Below are 22,505 nucleotides of genomic sequence, written 5' to 3' on the forward strand. Positions count from 1 at the left end.
TATTGGAATTAAAAAGTACTATTCTATGAAAATGTTTTGTGGGGTTTTCGATAACAGGAAAAACTTTGGGGCTTTCCGTATAATTGACATAGGACTACATCAAGATATTGGTAAAAGGTTCCATAACATTCAAGACAATTATTATGCGATAAATTGCTTCCATTCTGATAAATCGTTCAACGCTCGTATAAAAGTGACTACACTTGAGGTAAAATTTAAAAAAAAAAAACAATCTTATTCAATCCGTTCTCTACTCTATTCGGATTACTCCGGAATAACGATTTGTCTTTAGATCAGCGAAAAGCATTTTTTACGAAAAAATTACCGCAGAGACGGGATTCGAACCCGCAACCTGCTCTAATCCGGGAAAATCGTTTTTCCAATTAAACTACCCTGTCTGTGACACACAAGCGAAATAAACCTGATTGAATAGATAAACCGCATATGTTCAGCTGTTCTTGACACGGTCGAACCAATCGAGTTCGATTTCGGGTTGGGATTTATGTTGAATTTCCTGAAACTCGACTGCTCAAAAAACTGATTGCCTATATATGAAAATTGTTAAACTCGAACTCGACTCGAAACCACGAAAAAATTCTAGACCGGGTCCGGTTGAACTACTACCCACCACTTTCTATAATATGCTAAGTCACATTCCTGAGTAGGTTTAACAGTACCAAAAGAACAGCGCCACTAAAAAGGTGGTTAGTTCAATAACTATCTCCATGAAAAATAATTTTACATTTTTGGCCGTGTTCAACTCTTGGTCATTTCATTTTTTCATGTGTTATTAAAAAAACGCTCGAAATACTGACCTTCACTAGATGTACAAAATGTCGTTTCAACAGAATAAAATATTCGTTAAGGAAAAAAATACTTATCTTTTTTGTCGATTTAAGCATAAAACCAATTTTTGATTTCGTCAACAGTGCAGAGGTTATAACGTTTTCTTCGAGTGGAATAAGTGGTAATCAGATGAATCAGCGTTTGGAGAGTAAGGCGGATGTGATAGGATCTTCAGTTACAGCATTTCCACCACTTCGACTTAGTGAAGACCAGCACTGTTTTGCTAGAGAACGAATTTATCAAGTCTTTCTTTTTGTTGTTGCCGTTTTTCTTTCCATCCTTGGTTCAAAGACATGACGTCAATGAAAGATTGACATTTGGCAGAAAACGAATGCCTTAAAACATGGAAAAATGAACCTGTCCTCCAGAGGGACTAGCCGAATTTGTTCCAAAAGAGAAGCGATTTACCCATTTCTTCTATTTGTAGTAATGAAATATTCTTATTAGTCTTACTTTATAATAGGTTTATTTATTTTCTGTCAATGTCTTAAAAATACTAGTATCCTTACAGTAGCCAAATATATCAAATTTACTATGATATATTAGTTAATTCAATTAGTTGTTCCAGTCTTCTTGTGAATCAATCATTATCAAAGCGCGCGACACCGTTTAGTAGGAGAAATCAATTGCACTCTGCTAAACGATATAATATAATAATTGCACTCTGCCTTACTACGAACAATCTCTAGGATTAGTAAATGTCACCTACCGGTTTGTTCTTTGGTTGTTTTATGGTTGAACAAATAAATAAATTACTATCCAACTATGAAACATAAATTAATAAATAAATAAATAAACGGATTAACCCAACCACAAACGTCGAGCTCAAGGCCTCACTTCGCGAAACCTTGCGGGAAATGGCTGTGGAAAACTCATCATCAGTACCGGAACCTGAGGTTGTCCGAATCCTCCCGGTCGCTGTCCCTGGCCTTGTTCTGGTCGCTGACTACCGAATTGGGGGAAGATTGGGAACGTTTGAACCGGAAACTGTCCGTTCGGACGCTGCGGAAACTGCTGAGGAAATTGGTTTGGATATTGAGCCGGGAATCGATTTCCACCCGGAAACGATTGTGAAAACCCGGGAAATACTGGGAACGGCTGCATCGGATCCTGCTGCGCTGGTCGCCGGCGATTCGGAGAAAACACTTCTACGTCCGGGTGAAGAGGAATGGATTGATCGGCTAGCATGTTATTGATGGCGATGTCGTTGGATAGGTCAATGGCTCCCGGCGGCAGAAATCCATTGGAATCCAGTTGATGCTGGTTCGTGGGAGGAAATCGGTTGTCCACACTGACCATGATTCTCTTCCGATCGTCGTGATACTGTTTCCATTCGTCCGGTGAAAACGTTTCCTGCGATTCATCGACCGAACTGGCGTCCTCGCGATCTTCGTCGAGCTCAGTTCTCAGAATGTTGCGCTCCAGAGATTCCCGTATCGGAGACTTTGTGACCAGTTTGTCTAGTGGCTCCGATTCCAAGCTCTCGAAAGATTCAATACCAGATGTTGTGCTGTGCTGCTGGGGATGAAAAAATGATGATAATATATGAAACATTGATAATTTTTTTACTCATCATAGCATGACAAATATTTTCAATGATCGGGAATCTGTTTTCGAACACCTTTTTTTCATGTTTGATGACTCCTTTCTGGGAAATGGGAAGTTGATGCAAGTTTCTATAAAGAATTTTTTTACCTCATTTTCCGGTAAATAATATTAGTGCAGTTTAAAATTATGTTAACGTCCTTTGCATCGTCATTTTAAAAGAAGCATTAATTTTTTATCACCCGTCTTCGTATATTGCCTGAACCGAGCTAGGGTCTTGTTAAAACTGTGTAGCAAGCTATGGAATCATGATAACTTTTATTTGAATCGGTCTAGCTATACCTGAGAAATCCAAGTAAGCTTCATTTTGGAGTGAGTACTGAAAACCGGGGATTTGCTATACTTTCTCACCCTTATGGAGGAAGGCGATTGCGTCGAACGATAGTCCGGTTTCGGTAAAGGGCCGCAGATGCTAAAGAGGAATACTGGGGGTAAAGTCGTCCTACCTACGTGAAGAACGTACCTTGACGAAAGAGAAATTGTCATTCGGAAGCGTCGGTCAAGGCTACCGAGAACATGAATAATTTCTTACAACGTACCTGAACCAAACTGTGAAATGTTTTAAAATGATTATTTGAGCTATTGAAACACTTTCTCATTGGAAGAAATGGTTTTGAATTCTTCGGTGATAGTTTTTTTTTTTCATTCAAAACAAACTCACTATTCAATTTAGGACACATTTTCGTCTCAAGATTTACAGTTCGTCATGTTTCTGAATATCTACTAATCGATTCATCTCAAAACATGATCTCTATTTCGCACAATTACACTACTAATGAATGCTTGATGACTTCACTAATGTTCACTTGCCGCTTGTTTAATTAACGATTAAAAACTTCAAAAACTACCCGACAAGCAGTAAAAGTCTTCAAGAATATGAGATTAAAGTTTTTCACTTAGTTCCCTGATTGCGCTTTGTTTTCATCTCATTTGGATTCGCAAAGTTGCAAGTTTTCTCATAATGTTACAAAAAAATTGTTTTCCTTCTTCAAATTATCATCAACAAGTATTGTCGTGAATACGACTTACTTTACTATGGGGCGCCTTTTCAAAATTTACCCTCTGGAAGAGTGATAAGTTTTTGATCGTGAATATCTCTTGTTATACTTAACGCAACATCATAATTTTTTCTCCATGCTATCAGCAATATAATCAGGAATTTGTGATTAAATTTTCAACAGTGTAAAAAAAACCATAAATAACTCAAAATCTATTTTTTCTCGAGAACTTTTGGGAACAACGAGGAAAACTCATCATGTTTGCTTGCCTTTTTCGCACCAGGACGACGGTTTTGAGGTAGTCAGGCACATATCAGTTCCGGTGTTCTACTGGCCGAGTGTAATAGTTATATCTTGATCGAGAATAGTTCATATTTTCTAGTACGTTAGACGGAACTGGATATCGTGCTGAGGATCTCCAACACCATCAGTAATAATGAGGTGATAAAAACTTCAAATGCTCAAGTGGTGCTCTTCTTTCGCATTCAGATGTCGTTGCTAGCAGTAAACCAGCAGTAGCAGAGAACTGAATTTTTAGTTAAATTCAAGAAATAATCTCAGAACCTAGATTCTGGTCCACCTGAATTCTGAAGCTAATTTTAATGTGGATCACATTTTTGTTTTCAATATAGGGGTGCAAATTAGAAACTCAAGAAAAATACACGTAGAAATGTGGTCAGGTTTTAAACAATTACAGCTCAGTCAATTTTGAATCAATTATTAATATTATGTCACCATTTGATTGGAAATATTTCTACGTATTTATTTGAATGTTCATAGCCATGTATTTTTAATTGTATATCATTGAAATGTTGATTGATAGCTAGCAGTGTCCTATTTTGTCTGCAAAAAATCTCCGGCATACCGGGTTTCCCTGCCATAGTCGACGATTTTGAAGGAGTAAGCGATATATCAAAGGGAAAGCATCGCTCTGATTGGTCAATCAATGCAAATGCGAAGCTGTAAATATAAGTAAAATTATAGTTAACGTTTCAGTCCTACGCGTAGAAGGCTAGAGGTAGGTTGTTGCTAGACAGTAAGACAAAAAGTGCCATAAAACGATTTAAAGCTTTAATTGGTATGCTCTGATTTTGTGTTATGCAAGATCGGATGAAATCCCATGTTATGTCGTTTCACCTTGTTACGTAGTGTTTTTTACATACACTGGTGGCTGCTTTTCAGCACCGAACCACCAGTTCAGGGTCGTTTACCTTGTTGGTCTCCTGGAGAATCTTCACTTCACTATTTTTGGGTGGACTTTCTTCCCAACCTGTGGCCACTGAGTAAATCGTTTCTTCGGCGGAAACAGAATTACACAAAAAAACTAAACAAAATGGACGACACAGCTTGTATAAAGAAAGACCGTACAATTTATTTTTTTTTTACTATATATTATTAGCGCACGATAAAAAAAACCATAAAGACAAAATAATTCACTTTTTACTTGCGTTTTGTTTTTTTATTTTGTCGAAAAACTTAACTTCGACGCTCCGTTGCGGCCGTGATGATCGTTGGTCGACTTGGTGGACTCTGCTGACGACGACGGACTGGGTGGCACGGACTTCGGGGCGGTGGAACAGCAACTCGTCTCCAGATGAAGCAGCAACTCGGCCTGTGTGTAGCGTAGGCCTGCGTTTCACTACGAAGGAGGACCCGGGGAGTGGTACCGTGCACAAATCACTATACGCGAGTGTCTAACTTTATATCGAGTAGGGCTTATAACGTTTTCGGTCACTTCGGCAAATATCTTCCGCCGGTTCAACACTGTGGCGTCCTCGACGCCCACAAAATGTCACTCTATGCCGTTTGCAGACCGGGATCGCACTCGCGTCGTGCTAGCACTGTTTAGTTTGTTATACCGGGGAATATAAAAAAAAACGATTCTACCGCACTTGCCCCACTCGATTACCGTGATCGAAACAAACGTTCGTGCGGATCTTCGACACGGATTACCACAGAGATCCCTTTGGATCTTTTCTAAAACTTTTTAACGAAAACGATTGAAACGCAATCACTTTGGGCGGGTGATACGCTGCTGCTGTCTTCACTCCTCCGGGTCAGAAAACTATTAGCCCTGGGCAAAGGTTTTCCCGCGGATTTTTTCTGCTTGGGGTCCGTTTTCCATCTCATACCCACCGCCACCCCCAAAGCATGCCACCCCGCATATTATGTTGCGATGATGACGATGATGACGACGATGACAGTGTGCAGACAGATGACGGTTACAATATTTTATCGTTTTATTATGGTTGGTGTCATGAACTGTGTATTTGAATTTTAGTACTTTTAAAAGGTGATTTTTTTGAGGTTAGGATTTTCATGCATTAGTATTTGCTCAGATTTTTTGAGGTTATGATTTTCATGCATTATTATTTGCTCAGTATGCTCTGACATTTCATCATGAATAGACTTACTAACGAGCAACGCTTGCAAATCAGTGAATGGGCCCTAGAAAAGTTGGCAGAAAATCCGCTTTTTTATCGACAAATTTTGTTCAGCGATGAGGCTCATTTCTGGTTGAATGGCTACGTAAATAAGCAAAATTGCCGCATTTGGAGTGAAGAGCAACCAGAAGCCGTTCAAGAACTGCCCATGCATCCCGAAAAATGCACTGTTTGGTGTGGTTTGTACGCTGGTGGAATCATTGGACCGTATTTTTTCAAAGATGCTGTTGGACGCAACGTTACAGTGAATGGCGATCGCTATCGTTCGATGCTAACAAACTTTTTGTTGCCAAAAATGGAAGAACTGAACTTGGTTGACATATGGTTTCAACAAGATGGCGCTACATGCCACACAGCTCGCGATTCTATGGCCATTTTGAGGGAAAACTTCGGAGAACAATTCATCTCAAGAAATGGACCGGTAAGTTGGCCACCAAGATCATGCGATTTGACGCCTTTAGACTATTTTTTGTGGGGCTACGTCAAGTCTAAAGTCTACAGAAATAAGCCAGTAACTATTCCAGCTTTGGAAGACAACATTTCCGAAGAAATTCGGGCTATTCCGGCCGAAATGCTCGAAAAAGTTGCCCAAAATTGGACTTTCCGAATGGACCACCTAAGACGCAGCCGCGGTCAACATTTAAATGAAATTATCTTCAAAAAGTAAATGTCATGTACCAATCTAACGTTTAAAATAAAGAACCGATGAGATTTTGCAAATTTTATGCGTTTTATTGTTTAAAAAAGTTCTCAAGCTCTTAAAAAATCACTCTGTATAAGTGTATTTGCTATTTTGTTTCCTTTTGCCGAAATAATCATAATTTATTAAATAAATTTGTATATGAACTTACGAATGTAAATAAATGAATAATATAAATAAATAAATAGTGTAAATAAATGATTGTAAATATATAAATAAACAATAAATAAATGTAAATAAATAAATAATAAATAGAATAAATAAATAATGAATAATATAAATCACTAATAAATAAATAAATGGAAATAAATAAATAAATCAACAAAACCCTACGTTTGACACCAACCTTTGCTATTGAGCAGAACTTAAACGTGACTCAAACATGTAAACACGGAGTATGAACGCGATTGACGTTTAAATTCTACTCAGACATTTACTGACAATGAAGTAAACAAAAATATACAATATTTGAAAAATATATACAAGCTGGACTCAGTGACCAAAGGAACTATATTGTGACCAGAGAATAACAGGTCACAACCTGAGAAATTGACAACTACCCCAATTTCTAATTTATATAAGATGAACTCGATTGATAATGAGAAAAAGTTTATCACTTCAATCGAAATGTAGAGAAACGCTATAAAAATAACTGTTTGCATACAAAACTTGAACACAAGCTTGGCGAAGAGAAACTTAAATATCGATGTTCATTACGTAATCATGTACAAACATATAATTGCATACATTTGGGCTATTGATGTAATTTCGTCGGCTACAAAACAAATTCAAATCACGACAAATAGAGTCTATATACTGGGATCGCGTGTTCGGTGTTGGTTCCTAATAAAGATCAATCTAAGCAGACTCTCGTGCATTTGCGGATTCAAAAGTGTGACGATTAATTGAAAATGTCGATCATTAGAAATTTTGGTTGCCTTGTTCCACATCAATGGCTCGAACAACCCCATGGGGCTGATTCTTGTAGTTTTATGTTTCGAATTTAGTTTCATACTTCTATTTCAAAATTTCGTTCCAGATCACAGATTCAGAATTTAAAACTATGACTCTAGACTTGAATCCTATTTCAGGATTTTGAAAATGGTTTCAAATTCAGTTCCTTATTCAGGGATTCGAATCCAGAGATATTAATTAGGATTTTTCAGAATTCATGAACAAAATTCAGGATATGAATTTTAGATCTGGATTCTGAAACTAAATATTGGGTCTGAACCCCGAACCTTAAATTTAAAAACTGAATTCAAAACCAGCGTTGAATTCCTGAATTAAGTTTCAGAATTTAATTCATCGATTCAGTCTCAGCATTAATTTCCAGAATTCAGAACCTACATGTTGGAACTAAATTGTGAACACGATTTCTGGAAGTAGATGCTGGAACTGAATTAAGTTCCTATATTAAGACTTGGAATCCAAGTTCAGAATTTAGTTCTATAACGCAATATGGAAAATTCTAAAAATAACCTCAGTTCCTTACTTCTAGAACTAAATTTATGACCTGAGTTTTTGATCTAGATTCCAAAAATTTGCAGTTGAATTCGGAGCGTGCCCCAGATTTATATATTAGTTCTTGAATTTTAACAGTTATAAACATTGGAACAATTACGCAAAGCGGTTTTTTAAAACCACTAAAATATTTCCAAAGGATTTTGAGTATTTCTACTAGTATCTAAATCTACAAAACTGTATTTGTTTCGTGTTATTTAATTGTATGGTAGAATATGTTTGCCGTCAATTAGTCGTATTGTAGTATAGATTCATCGTTAAAATTCTGGAAGCGAAGCAATGAAACTTGCAAAATATACACAATCTAATACGAATGATTATCTCTATCCGGAAGTGAGAAAGAAATATGTCAGTTTTATTCGTATTCACGTCCTCCAGTTATGTCTGTGACATTACCCACCCGCCTTTTTTTGGTATTCGTGACATTAGTTTAATCATATTTTGAATATTTATATTTCAATAAAACTGTTTCGGCTTCTAATATTACCAGAAAGAGCGTGTTAAGCAGAGATGCCAGATTTGCAGATTTGTCTGTAAATCTGCAGATTTCGCACATAGTGCTGCAGACAGTTTTTGTTGTGCAGACTTTTGAAAATCGAGGTTTTCGCAGACTTTCATCAAAATATACAGACTTTTGAAATTGGCACAACCTTTTTTTTTTGCTCGTCAAGTCAGTTTAGCGTATCATACTTTATAGAGAAATTGATGCCAGCAAGACATATTTACTGACTGCAGATTTTTTTTTCGGATATACAAACTTTTCCAACTCTCTCTGAAGACATTTGAAATTTTTACCTGACATCTCTGGTGTTAAATACTAATGAAATAAACATTGTGGAAAATCTAGTAGCACTGGTTTCTGTCCGCTATACGTCACCTGAACACTGTTAAGGGTGTGTGTTTCATCGGCTGTGCACAGAGATGCCAGATATTTTCATAGAAAATATTTATCTGCTCTATCTGTTTTCACTAATAAAATGAATCAGTTCAAATTGGTTCAAAATTTAAATATAAATGTTTATCAGTGTTCATCATCAAATATTTGCACAAAAAAATTTTAAGCGTCGAAATGATTCCAAACTGGTTCTAAAAACATCGTGTGTTGTCTCACAGTTGACAATAGGCCCTTTTAAAGAATAATTCTGACATTTTGAACGTGAGACTGTAATAGTGCAATGTTTTGTTTTGATGGCTAAGTAATAGGATGAATAAAGGACCAACGATAGGATGAATATAAAACCTTTAAGATGAAATTAGTAGCACAGTAGTGAACATAACAGAAGTGTTTTAAGCTGATTTTCTGAATATTATTTTAATTTCCAATGTGAATCAATTCCCGATGGGGAAAAAGGCGAATTAAGCAAAAATATGATAAAATCGTAGTGATTTTAGTAGCTAAATCAGGTTTTTAAGGTAACGTCCTTACAAATGAGATGAAATAGGGAGCCCTCACCCTATGACACAAAAAAAAAATAACACGATGAACAAAAATACATACGTTCGTCATGAAATATTTCAATTTAAATCGATAAGCAAGCTAGAGGGAGAAGGCAGTTTTGTTTTGAACTTATTTCTAGCACTGATGAGCCGAAGGTGAACAAAAAGATGCTTCAGCGCTTACGTCACATATTCGGTAACACTCCTTAAATCAAATGTATGGTAAAAAATACTTTCTAACTTGATCATCGGGGAAATCTAATGAAATGTTACGAATAGAAAATTGTGCTAATTGTCGGTTGAGCCACTTATACGATTACATTTACAGAACCGTGAGAGTCAGTCATTCGAATTTGATCAATAATATAATAGTAGCTTTCAAATTAGTCTAAGCTTGTTGGTGTCGGAGCAAAGTGAGCGTATAGAAAAAACCTGCAATGATACCTTTCGCATATTATTTATATTTTCATAAATATCATTAGTGGATTCTGTCACAAAATTTTTTTTCAAACTTGACCAAAAATGAGAATGTTTATTTGAGTATAAGCTCCCATAACCTTTTAAATTTGTAAACAATTATACCAAACTAAGAAGAATTTTTTCTTTTTTAACATCGTAGCTCTAAATGACGGTGTGCAATTTTAGGCACACTTTACCCCTTTAGTACCGCAACCGGAATTCGAATGTAGATGAAATTGAACAGCAACAAATGGAACTACGAGTCTTTTCATTCGAGTCTAAGCATGTGAAAATTGGTCAAACCATCTCTTCAAAAAATTTAAAATTCAACACGGGCGTTTTGACGGTGACCTCACTTATACTATTATATTTCCAGTGCCAGAAGTGTCATTGACTTGATCAATGACTGTATAGCATCTTTCCAACGAGCCTAAGCATGTTAAAATCAGTTACGGTATCTCCGTGAAAACTAGGCGATAAAAAACCGGAAGTTTTGTCGGTTACGTCACTTATACCATTATATTTCCGGTCGAATGTGTCTCCGAAGCTCCGGTCAAAAGTTGGTTTCTACAACAATTACATTGCCTTTTTATAAAGAAAGGCAAAAAAAAAAATGTTAAAACTTTGTAGGAACAATTGTGTGACGTTTAATTGAGAATACATTGGGGTCAAAATTCGTAAAATCGGAAAAAAAATGTTTTTGTTTTTATTTTCAAGTCTGATAATTTGATTCCATTTGATCATTAAAATAAATTTCTGAAAAAACGTGCTTAATCCACCTAGAAATGAGTTGATATCTATTTTTATCAATCCGCATGTGCTTTTTGCATGAATATTCTTCGGTTTTTCAGTTTTCATGACATTATTCTAATGTCCGTCGTTTCAAGTGGCAATTTGAGATTTTAATCACTCATTACTCTGTAATGTCTAAACTGCAAATCGGATCGAAGTAGAATCTAAAAGTGTAACAATCGATTAAACATTCCATGATATGACGAGGTAAGTTCCACTTCAGAGTTTACGGTAATTTAAGGTACTTCTAGAGCCGGTATTCAGGAACTAGCATAACCCAAACCGATTCGTATGGCCATATGAGGAATAAATTGCAATAATTTTGAGTCCAACTTTAAAGCTTTTCGGGATTGTCATCTTCTATATCGCTTTGAATTTTAAAAATTCATCATCCTACAATTCCAGAATCCAAAAAAAACTTGTAGCAGGTCAGAAACATAACCACGAGATTAACGTAAGACTGCTGTTGACAAGGGCAGGTCACTTTGAAAATGTACATTTATTTTGGCACATTGTACTACTAAGAAATTATACATTTCCAGTAAAATTACATTAGATCTTTGTGAAATGCTTTGGATTATGAAAAGAGTCGCAGTTTACCATTTCTCCTACTCCGAACTCCGAACAACACCCATGAAGTTGGACGTCGTATGTATTAGTGACGACACTTATTCTGATTAAACATCGATTTTATAAAATCAATAAATGTATATGAGGATATCCAGTTAACTCTTTACTTCACGGAAAGACCGAAATTAGCATTTTGGCGAAAAAATTAGTTGATTTTCAGATTTTAGTTAGTTATTTTTCGAGACAACTAAAAAAATCTTACTTTTGCTAATTTAGATTTTTTAATTCTAATTCCCTTAATAATAATAAAATATTTGTTGAAATAGCTATTTTTTTAGTTGAATTCACCAATTAAACGTGCTGTCATTTCTTAGCAAAGGCACACTTTATTCCCATTCAACTAATTTTTTAGTAGAATTAGAGAAATAAAACGTTGTTTTCAACCAACATGAATGGTTGAATTGGTTTCTGCAATTTGCAGCTATATGGCGCTCTGTCACCGAAAAAATGTTAACACCGTAATGACTACTATCCACTAGATGGCACACTACTACCGAAAAAAATTTCAGTCGCGGTTGTCTTTTCTATAGGGACCGTGCACGAGGGCGTGGTTTAGTGGCCCGGCGACGACAGTGCACGAGGCGGCGACGAGTGGAAAAAATAATGCTACCATAGCAAAACTTGTAAACTTAGTTTGAAAATACTTTCTAGCGTATTTTCTCTGCGGATTTTTTTCCGAACCCTATGGAATTATTCGCGTGTGGTGCGAACGATTGTTTAACATCGACTGACTATTGAATTTTGTGTCGAATTATTCATTCAGTATCTAAATACTTCCACACGGAACGACCGAAATTAGCTCTGCGCCTAATTCGTATTACTGTTTTTGAATTAGTTGATTTTAACAACAAAATTTCCAAAATAACTATAAAATTAGTTAAAATTTAGAATTTACTGTGCTGAAAAAAACTCTTATTTTTAGAGTATGTGTTTAGTTGGCGAATATTCTAGACACAAACCAGCAATATTTCGATCCAACACGAAATTCTCATTGACAACTAATTTCGTTATTAAAATCAGAAACTTTGATTCTATTTATCTATCACCGTCATTACTGAAGGACAGTAGTGTCAAAGCAAAACAATCCATTAAAAAGCTAAAAGGGACAGTCTTGTTGAAACTGCTCGCAAATTGTTTAGATGTTTTTCGCATGTGTTACGATATATCCCTATATAAATTTCTGAACCGATATGTAAAAATGACGTAAACTGTTAGTAGAAAGTGTATTTATTCAGAATTTGTGCGCAGTTGAAGCGATTGTGGGTAATAATGTTTTTACGCGAAACAGTGAAGTGAGTTTCGAATGTTGCACTCTAATTGTACACGTCAAATGATGTTTTTTTGTATCTTCTCATTCCGGGCTACGCTGTCCGGTGTACTACTTGTATTCGGTTTTTGTTTGCCGAGTGCTCAAAGTTTTCAGTGAGAGAGTCGATTTCGCGAAGTCGAATGAAGAAAACAGCGATTTAGAAGTAAAATTTTTCAAAAAGAAGTTTATGTTTCGCTTATGTCTTTTTCTCCAATACAACATCGTATTTATACCTGCAAATATAGAAAAGATAACCGCGACTGAAATTTTTTTCGGTAGTAGTGTGCCATCTAGTGGCTAGTAGTCATTACGGTGTTAAGGCCATCGTCCAAGTACCATGCGCGCGGGTGGTTTTAGGAAATTTTCGATGGAAATTTCGAAAAATTTGACAAAACCAAAAACATACAGACCTTTGAAATACTTTTATCTATCTACAGGGTGAAAATGACTGGAAAATTCGGAGGATTTTACGAGTCTTATCAAAAATAGCGCTGAAAAAATGAGCTTTTTTTGTAATTTTTCACAATTATTTGAAAAAAATAATTCGATGGAATGAAATTTTTTTTTCAAAAACAACCTCATGCTGGCAACAAGGATCACATTCGAAAACATTTTTGGAAAACCTTTTCACGCTTTTCATGGAAAATCAACGAATTTCATATAATTGATTTCGTGGAAATTTTTGAAATTCGTGGATTTTCTATGAAAAGCGTGAAAAGGTTTTCCAAAAATGTGTCCGAATGTAATCTGTGTATCCATAATAAAGTTTATTTGAAAAAAAAAGTTTATGTCATCGCTTTATTTTTCCAGATAATTGTGAAAGATCACAAAAACACTCATTTTTCAGAGCTATTTTTGATAAGACTCGGAAAATCCTCCGAATTTTCCAGCCATTTTCACCCTGTAGATAGATAAATGTATCTCAAAGGTTTGTATGTTTTTGGTTTTGGCAAATTTTTCGAAATTTCCATCGAAAATTTCCTAAAACCACCCGCGCGCATGGTACTTGGACGATGGCCTTAACGAGCGCCATATAGCTGCTAATTGCAAAAACCAATTCAACCATTTAGGTTGGTCGAAAACAACGTTTTAACAGATCGGCTGAAAAGTTCGTATCGTTTCTATGAGAGGGCACCACTAGAATTAAATCCATACCATTTTCAGTTAGTACCAACCTTCAAAAGATACGTGTATAAATTTGAAAGCTGTCTGATTATTAGTTTGTGAGATATTGCATTTTGAGTGAAGCTACTCTTGTTATTGTGAAAAAATGGAAAAAAAGGAATTTCGTGTGTTGATGAAACACTACTTTTTGATGAAAAAAAGTGCCGCCGATACCAAAAAATGGCTTGATGAGTGTTATCCAGACTCTGCACCGGGCGAAGCAACAATTCGTAAGTGGTTTGCAAAATTTCGTACTGGTCATATGAGCACCGAAGACGATGAACGCAGTGGACGTCCAAAAGAGACTGTTACCGATGAAAACGTGAAAAAAATCCACAAAATGATTTTCAATGACCGTAAAGTGAAGTTGATCGAGATAGCTGACACCCTAAAGATATCAAAGGAACGTGTTAGACGTATTATTCACGAATATTTGGATATGAGAAAGCTTTGTGCAAAATGGGTGCCGCGTGAGCTCACAATCGATCAAAAACAACAACGAATTGATGATTCTGAGCAGTGTTTGGAGCTGTTATATCGAAATAAAACCGATTTTTTTCGTCGATATATAACAATGGACTCCATCACTTCACTCCGAAATTCCCACTTCACACACGAAATTCCTTTTTTTCCATTTTTTTCACAATAACAAAAGTAGCTACACTCAAAATGCAATATCTCACAAACTAATAATCAGACAGCTGTCAAATTTATACACGTATCTTTTGAAGGTTGGTACTAACTGAAAATAATATAGATTTAATTCTACTGGCGCCCTCTCATAGAAACGATACGAACTTTTCAGCCGAACTGTTATTTCTCTAATTCAACTAAAAAATTAGTTGAATGGATATGAAGCGTGCCTTAGCTAAGAAATGACAGCACGTTTAATTGGTGAATTCAACTAAAAAAATAGCCATTTCAACAAATATTTTATTATTATTAAGGGAACTAGAATTAGAAAATCTAAATTAGCAAAAGAATTAGGATCATTACACCACTATGTTGCATTAAAACATGTTTTTGACTATTTTATTCAGCGTGCACGGTAACAAGTAGCGCCATTAGTGGCGAATAGGCGAAAAAACTCTACCATAGCTTTACACTGTTACCATATGTTCACGCTGAATAAAATAGTCAAAAACCTGTTTTAATACAACATAGTGGTGTAATGATCCTTTTCTCACATCAATCATATCCTCATATATAATACTGTGGTATACTATTTAAAATATTTCTCCTCGATTCTTAAAATAAACCAAAGAGATTGTTTGTGCATTAACTAGTATAACCTACAGAATGAAACAGTTCTCTGACATCGATGAGAAAACGAAGGGAGTTCCACTATTGTAGGTATTTCGGGCACTAGAACCCGAGAGCGCATAATCGAAGTTGGTTCGTATGGCCATCAACTAACATGATTTTAATTGCAACCGAAAAATATGCTTAATTTTCGGTAGGAGCATAAGATCACTCATTTGAACCTAAGATTAGGAATACCGGACTAAGTGTAAAAGTAAGTGAAATCATTTTTTGAGTGTATGACTATTATCTGCCGTCGTTATACGAAAGCCGGGAATACTTTCGAGACCAATTTAGACAACTTTTTACTTTTTTCGTTTCGACTCTTCAAGTGACGGTACACAATTTTTAACACACTTTGTCCTATCATTCCGGAACCGAAAGTCGGATCCGGATGAAATTCAAGAATTCCGTGTAGAACCTTTCATTTGAATCTAAGTTGGTCAACATCGATTAAGTCATTTTCGAGAAACACACACACAAAGATAGATTGCTCAGCTCGACGAATTGAGTGGAATGGCATATGACACTTGGCCAATTTTTACTATTCGATTTTCAAGTGATTGTATAACCTTTCTATATGAGAAAGGCAAAACAATAAAATGATCATTTGTTGTTAGCTTCGTGACTCGTATTTTCAATATACGTCAAACTGGCTACTCGTGAGATTGCTAGCTTTTTTACGATTACAATTTATTTTCTTCCTCCATTCTAAGAGTATGGACCATCCTGCGAATTATTTGAACTTTTAGTTAACATTTGACAGTCGGGCAGTTATTTTTTATCGAGTAGTTAAATTTATCTAAAACTGTAGCCCATTTCAACGTTTGACGGATGGAAAATTATTGGGGTCTATTTTGCTCTGAAAATAAAGTAATAGCAAGTGGTGTAATAATTGCAATTCAGCGAAAGTAAGAATAACTTCGAGATAAGCTTACTTCATGTAAAAAATATTTAAACTTTTTATTGGGGTATTTTCTTTGAGTGAAAGTATAAAAAGAAATTACACAGAAGCAATTTTCACTAATGGTCTGAAATTAGAATGTTTTAGCAAGATATTTTTCAGTGTTTCCGGCCAAGTCGATTAAAAAATCATTTAATGTGCTGAGAATATCGTTTGAGTGTTTGAATTTGAGTGAATATGACAAATATTAGACACAAATCCAACTGCAATGACAGAAAATGACGTGGCCGTATTTAGATACAGAATGAATAATTCGATTCAAAATTTAATAGTCAGTCGATGTTGAACAATCGTTCGCACCACACGCGAATAATTCCATAGGGTTCGGAAAAAAAATCCGCAGAGAAAATACGCTAGAAAGTATTTTCAAACTAAGTTTACAAGTTTTGCTATGGTAGCATTATTTTTTCCACTCGTCGCCGCCTCGTGCACTGTCGTCGCCGGGCCACTAAACCACGCCCTCGTGCACGGTCCCTATATTGACAGGTATAAATACGATGTTATAATGGATAATGGTATAAATACGATGGAGAAAAAGACATAAACGAAACATAAACTTCTTTTTGAAATTTTTTCTTCTAAATCGCTAGTTTTCTTCATTCGATTTCGCGAAATCGACTCTCTCACTGAAAACATCATTTGACATAAACAATTAGAGTGCAACATTCGAAACTTACTTCACTGTTCCGCGTAAAAACATTATTACGCACAATCGTTTCAAATGCGCACAAATTCTGAATAAATACTGCACTTTTCACTATGAGTTTACGTCATTTTTACAACTCGGTTTAGAAATTTATATAGGGATATATCGTCACACTTGCGAAAAACATCTAAACAATTCGCAAGCAGTTTCAACAAGACTGTCCTTTTTAGCTTTTTAATGGTTTGGTTTGCTTTGACACTTCTCATGAGATTTTGGCAAATAATCTTGTTAATAAAACCCATTTCAGTAATGACGGTGATAGATAAATAGTAATATTCCAGAACGAAATCAATCTATTCCACATTTGGTGCTGCAAAAGTCTACTCCAACTCAATGTAAAAAAATGTAACTCAATAACTTTCAGTAGGAAAAATGAAACTATACCCACAAACATACATCTAGGAAATCAGCTTGTAGAAAAATGTAAAATTGTAAGAGATTTAGGCGTAATCTTAGACTCCAAGCTCACTTTTGTGGAACACTACAATACCATAATCAATAAAGCAAATAGCATGCTGGGCTTTATTAAACGCTTCAGTCATAACTTTCAGGACCCATACACAATAAAATTATTATACACTACATATGTCAGACCTATTTTGGAATATTGCAGCCTAGTATGGAATCCATATAATATTATTCACGAAGAACGCATCGAATCTATTCAAAAACAATTTCTTTTATATGCACTTCGTAAATTAAACTGGACAGCATTTCCTCTACCATCATATGAAGCACGCTGCATGCTCATCAATATACAAACACTTAAAGAACGCCGCGACCTTGCAATGCTTTATTTTATCAGCGACATTATTTCTCAACGCATTCAATCACCTTCTTTATTATCGCAACTAAATTTTTATACACCTAGCCGTCAATTACGAACCAGGAAATTATTTTTAGAAAGAAACACTAGAACAAATTATGCAAAATACAGTCCAGTCAATCGAATAATGCGCCATTACAATCAATACTGCGAACATCTTGACCTTACTATGTCAAAAAATCAAATCAAATCTCAGCTTTGTCGTAGAAATAATGCGTAGTATGTAAGTGAACATTGTAAACAATTTATATGTAGTCTACATTTGCTTGACGAAATAAATAAATAAATAAATAACAAATTTTCTGATTTTAAAAACAAAATTAGTTTTCAATAAGAATTTCGTATTGGATATTGCCGGTTTGTGTCCAGGATATTCGCCAACTAAACACATTCTCTAAAAATAAGAGTTTTTTTTCAGCAAAGCAAATTCTCAATTTTAACTAATTTTATAGTTATTTTGAAAATTTTGTTGTTAAAATCAACTAATTCAAAAACAGTAATACGAATTAGGCGCAGAGCTAATTTCGGGGGTTTGATTCAATGTAGAGATACTGAAAATTGTTTGGAACAAAATGATTTGACCGTAATTGCGGATTATAGCACTATCATGTATAACCCTTTTTTCGGCGTATGAATCACGAATTGCAACAGCTGCTAGGGGAATCACCCGTCGTACGGACAGCTAAAATCGGACGTCTACGATGGGCTGGGCATGTCATAAGGATGTCGGACGACAGCCCAGTGAAAATGGTTCTTGAATCTAATCCGACTGGTACAAGAAGAAGAGGAGCGCAGCGAGCAAGGTGGATCGATCAAGTGGAGGGTGATCTCAGAAGCGTCCGTGCCTTGAGTGGCTGGCGACGAGCAGCCATGGACCGAGGACACCCCAGGCCTATAGCTGTTAGATAAGGTAAGGTATGTTTGGCCCTTAGAACTGTCGATTTGTATATGTATTCTCTTCGTTGTGTTCATACTTTGATGAATTTTCCGCACTGGTTTGAAGCGAAAGCTGCACTGCGAACAATGAGCATAATAGATGAAAAGTTCAAAAGAGCGATTCTAACGGCTACAAAAATTCCAACGTATATAGTTTAATGTATTTTTTATGTTACTCGCACGCAAACGATCAGCAGCTGAATGATGTAATCGCGGGATTTCATTTCAGGCTTTCAGAAGGTGGTATTTTCTACGATATTGATATGCCGTATGCTAGGCCAAAATTCCACAAAAGGAATGTAATGTCAGGACTTTGCTTTGTATACTGGTTTTATTTGCATTCATTTGGTGTAAATAAATTTTGCACAGCCAAAAGTGCACCACCCATAAAATTGTTCTAGATTTGCACTAAACTGATGCTATTTACCTTTAGTCTGCGAAGAAAGAAAACCTTAATAGTGCTTTAGATAACATTTAGAGCCATTAGAACGGCTGATTTTGTATAATGTTCTCCATTGTTGTGCACTTTTCGTTTCCTTTTCCTCCAATGCAACCGACCAGCAGCTGGATGACGGAATCGCTCTTGCTTGAAGCGAAACTCACACTGCGAACGCAGATACAATCACAGAAGTTGTTTTCCTTCGGTTAGGCTTGAGAAACGGAATCCCATATTCGTCATTGACTAAAGCACCAGTTGAATAATGCCAACAACAATAATGTTACATCTTTTGTCGTGAATACGACTTACTTTACTATGGAGTGCCTTTTCAAAATTTACCCCCTGAGAGAGTGATCGTGAATATCTCTTGTATCTAACGTTGTATCTAAGAGTTTTTGATCGTGAATATCTCTTGTATCTAACGAATCAACATAATTTTTGCTACATGCCATCGGATTATGATCACAATTTTATGATCAAATTTTCAGTTGTGTGACATAATCTCAAATCATTCATATTTTCACTTTTCTAAAATGTTTGGTATAATCGAGTACCAAAGAGGATAATTCATAAGGCGCGTTTGCTTTGCTCGTATTTTTAAAGCTCATAGCTCAGTGAACTGTTAAAGGATTTATATAATCTAACTATCAATAGAATAGAAATTTTTCAACTTAAACGTGTATAGCAAAAGCGTTGAAGTATTTCAATAGTACACTATTGAAAAACCTGTCTCATTTGACCCATGTCAACACCAGCCAATCAGAACGCGTTCTCAGGAAGAGAACAAAATATCTGCTGCTGTACAACAAATCGTTCGAGGAAAATGTTCCGAAAAGTGGTGAATATCGTGGTGAGCTCCTCAATTTGGTCCTTCTGAATGCTAGAAACGAATCTCAACAGCATATAGATATTTTCTTTCAATAAATTATGCGAATTAAAATTCTGTATGCGGCTATTTTTATAGCTTTTAGGACCGCCCATTAGTGAAAAAGCTACAAACGAAATCACGTAAAAAGAAGTCTCCTAGCAAAAATTGAATCAGTTTGGATTCTATCGCCACTGCGAGCAGATGTATTTTGTGTCGTTTGCAAAGCTGGTTTCGCTACCGACAAGAGCAATTATGTCACAGCTGCCAGTTATTCTCATTGGTGAAAAAACATCGGTGGAGAGCATCACTTTGTGTGATCAGCCGGCTCTAAAAGTTTTTTAAAGAACCATTAGGAATTGTTTTTCTCAAGTCTAAGGTAAATATCCTCAGTTTAGTGCAAATCTAAAACATTTTGGTTAGATTTGTGCACTTTTCGCTGTGTGAAATTCACAGTAATCGAGATCAAGTGAAGCTTACTTTGTTTTTGCTTAAAATGTGAAAAAGGGGAATGCTTGCATAATTCATACAATTGATCAACTAATTGATATTCGGAGGTGTTAAGGAACATGTCAGTTGTTTTCGTATTCACGACATCCAGTTATGTCTCTGACATTACCCACCCGCCTTTTTTCCATTCGTTTCGTGGAAGAATTAGAGAAAATACTCAAACAGGGAAAAAGTTACACTTCTGTGTTGTGCAATTTTGAAGTGAGGTCAAGTAAAGAAAGACGCAGTCCTACGTTAAAAAAATCACTCGAAAATATGTAGCAATTCGATTTTCAAAGAAACAAAATCGAAAGTGTGAAGCAACTGTGTCAGCTATATTCGTTCGACTTTTCCGAGATATGTCTCTGACGTTACCCACCCGCATGTTTGTCTCGTCACTTCTGTAAATTCATCCTCTGATTTCGGATCCCTTTATTTCAATCTCAGTTTGTGACAATCGGTCATGCCTTCTGAGTTTAATGCGACTTCCATTTCGATACTCTTTGGACACTACTTCCGGGGATTCCGAGATCGGAAAACGGGATAAGTTTGTTTTGCGTGTAAGCTGAGAGTTCAGTGTATTTATTTCGAACAACCATAATCTAGTAAATTTTGTTTGAATGTGCGATATCTCGGTTCAACTATAACATTTTTTTTTTTGGTTTGATGGTCCACTAACCGTTTTGTTGTTTTGAAAACCAAAGATTTTTCTCCGTGTAATTACATTTGAACAAAGCAAACCTGTCAGAGTGAATGCGTTGCGCTGTACAACGCAATGAATATCTTTGTGCACGAACAGTTTCAACTTGTACACAGTTAGAAAAAGCCGTGTAAATTTACGTCTCTATGATTGCATATAAAAGGACCGTAGCAAATCACTTAAATTTACATGTCAAAGGAAGTAAAAATTAATCATATCACTTACTTTTAATTCTAATTCCTTCGTAAACGATTTTGAAAATCGACAATTAAAAATTGACCTCAAGGGACAAGTGCCATATACCTTTAGACTCAGTTCGTCGAGCTAAGCAATGTCTGTGTGTGTGTGTGTGTGTACGCGTCAAAAAATCTTACTAGATTCATATGAAAGATTTCATGGTCACATTCGAAATTCCTGAATTTCATCCAGATCCGACTTCCAGTTCTGGAATTATAGGGTAAAGTGTGCTAAAAATTGTATATTCAATTCTATCCAAATTGTTCCAATTCTATCTGAAGCAAGCTTTAAGATTTCTGGTTTTGCAATTACAGGATGATGAGTATTAAAAAGTTTTTAATGCTCTATCACGAAAAACGATAAAAATCTGCAAAATTGGGCTCAAAACGGTTTGTAATATATGATAATTTTTCGATATGAAGTCAACCACACTGAAGGTATGCAGGTAATGTTTATAAAACCTTCCAACTCTATGCCAATAATAAAAATGAAACTGCTAGAATTCATCCAAACCACTGATAAAAATATAGTTTTGTCTTTTGAACAAATTATTTGTAACCGCTATCAGCCCTGATTAAATGGAATTAATTAAAGTTGGTTGTTTACTATAATGCAGAAAGAAGCTGCCATACTCTAAAACGTCAATCATATGGTTCAACATTATTTTAAATACTAGTTAAACTATCCCGCCACACCGTCGATTATAAGCCGTTCGTTAATCTATTAAATTTTTTGTAAGCGTAAACTCATTCACATCTACTTACCCCAACTTATGTACAATCGTGTGATCAGTGATGTTCGTTAAAATGCATGCAAATCTTGTCTTTAGTATTCGAACTGTTGTCTTTGTAGGTCAAATGCAAATGGGATTAGGTTTATCAGCGCACGCGAGAGAAAACAGGGACAGTTAAAAATTAATGGGGTTAATTTCTGTAACAGTATCATTTATTTACATAAAAAGTATTATTCGCAAATAAAAACTCTTCATCACATCGCTAGTCAGACGCTAAATAGACGGATCCAAAACTAGAAACAAGCGATGAGAACACCATTCACGGGACACTCATCTGTTTACAGTTTTTTTTTGTACAGGTGTTCAAAGCATCCTTTCAAATCACTAGCCATTCTTTACT

General features: G+C 35.7%; 1 protein-coding gene across 1 annotated transcript in view; it reads right to left on the reverse strand.

The window, feature by feature from the left end:
• Positions 1 to 1,311: 1,311 nt before the first annotated feature.
• The window catches only part of LOC131431638 (histone-lysine N-methyltransferase SETD1B-like), a 63,076-nt gene continuing 41,882 nt past the window's right edge, over positions 1,312 to 22,505 (reverse strand). The window contains exon 5 of the mRNA XM_058597469.1: positions 1,312 to 2,361. Coding sequence (XP_058453452.1) covers positions 1,672 to 2,361 — 690 coding nt within the window. The 3' untranslated portion in view covers positions 1,312 to 1,671. The remainder of the gene's footprint in view (positions 2,362 to 22,505) is intronic.

Source organism: Malaya genurostris, chromosome 2 (genome assembly GCF_030247185.1).
Source record: "Malaya genurostris strain Urasoe2022 chromosome 2, Malgen_1.1, whole genome shotgun sequence".
In the NCBI taxonomy this organism is placed as follows: domain Eukaryota; kingdom Metazoa; phylum Arthropoda; class Insecta; order Diptera; family Culicidae; genus Malaya; species Malaya genurostris.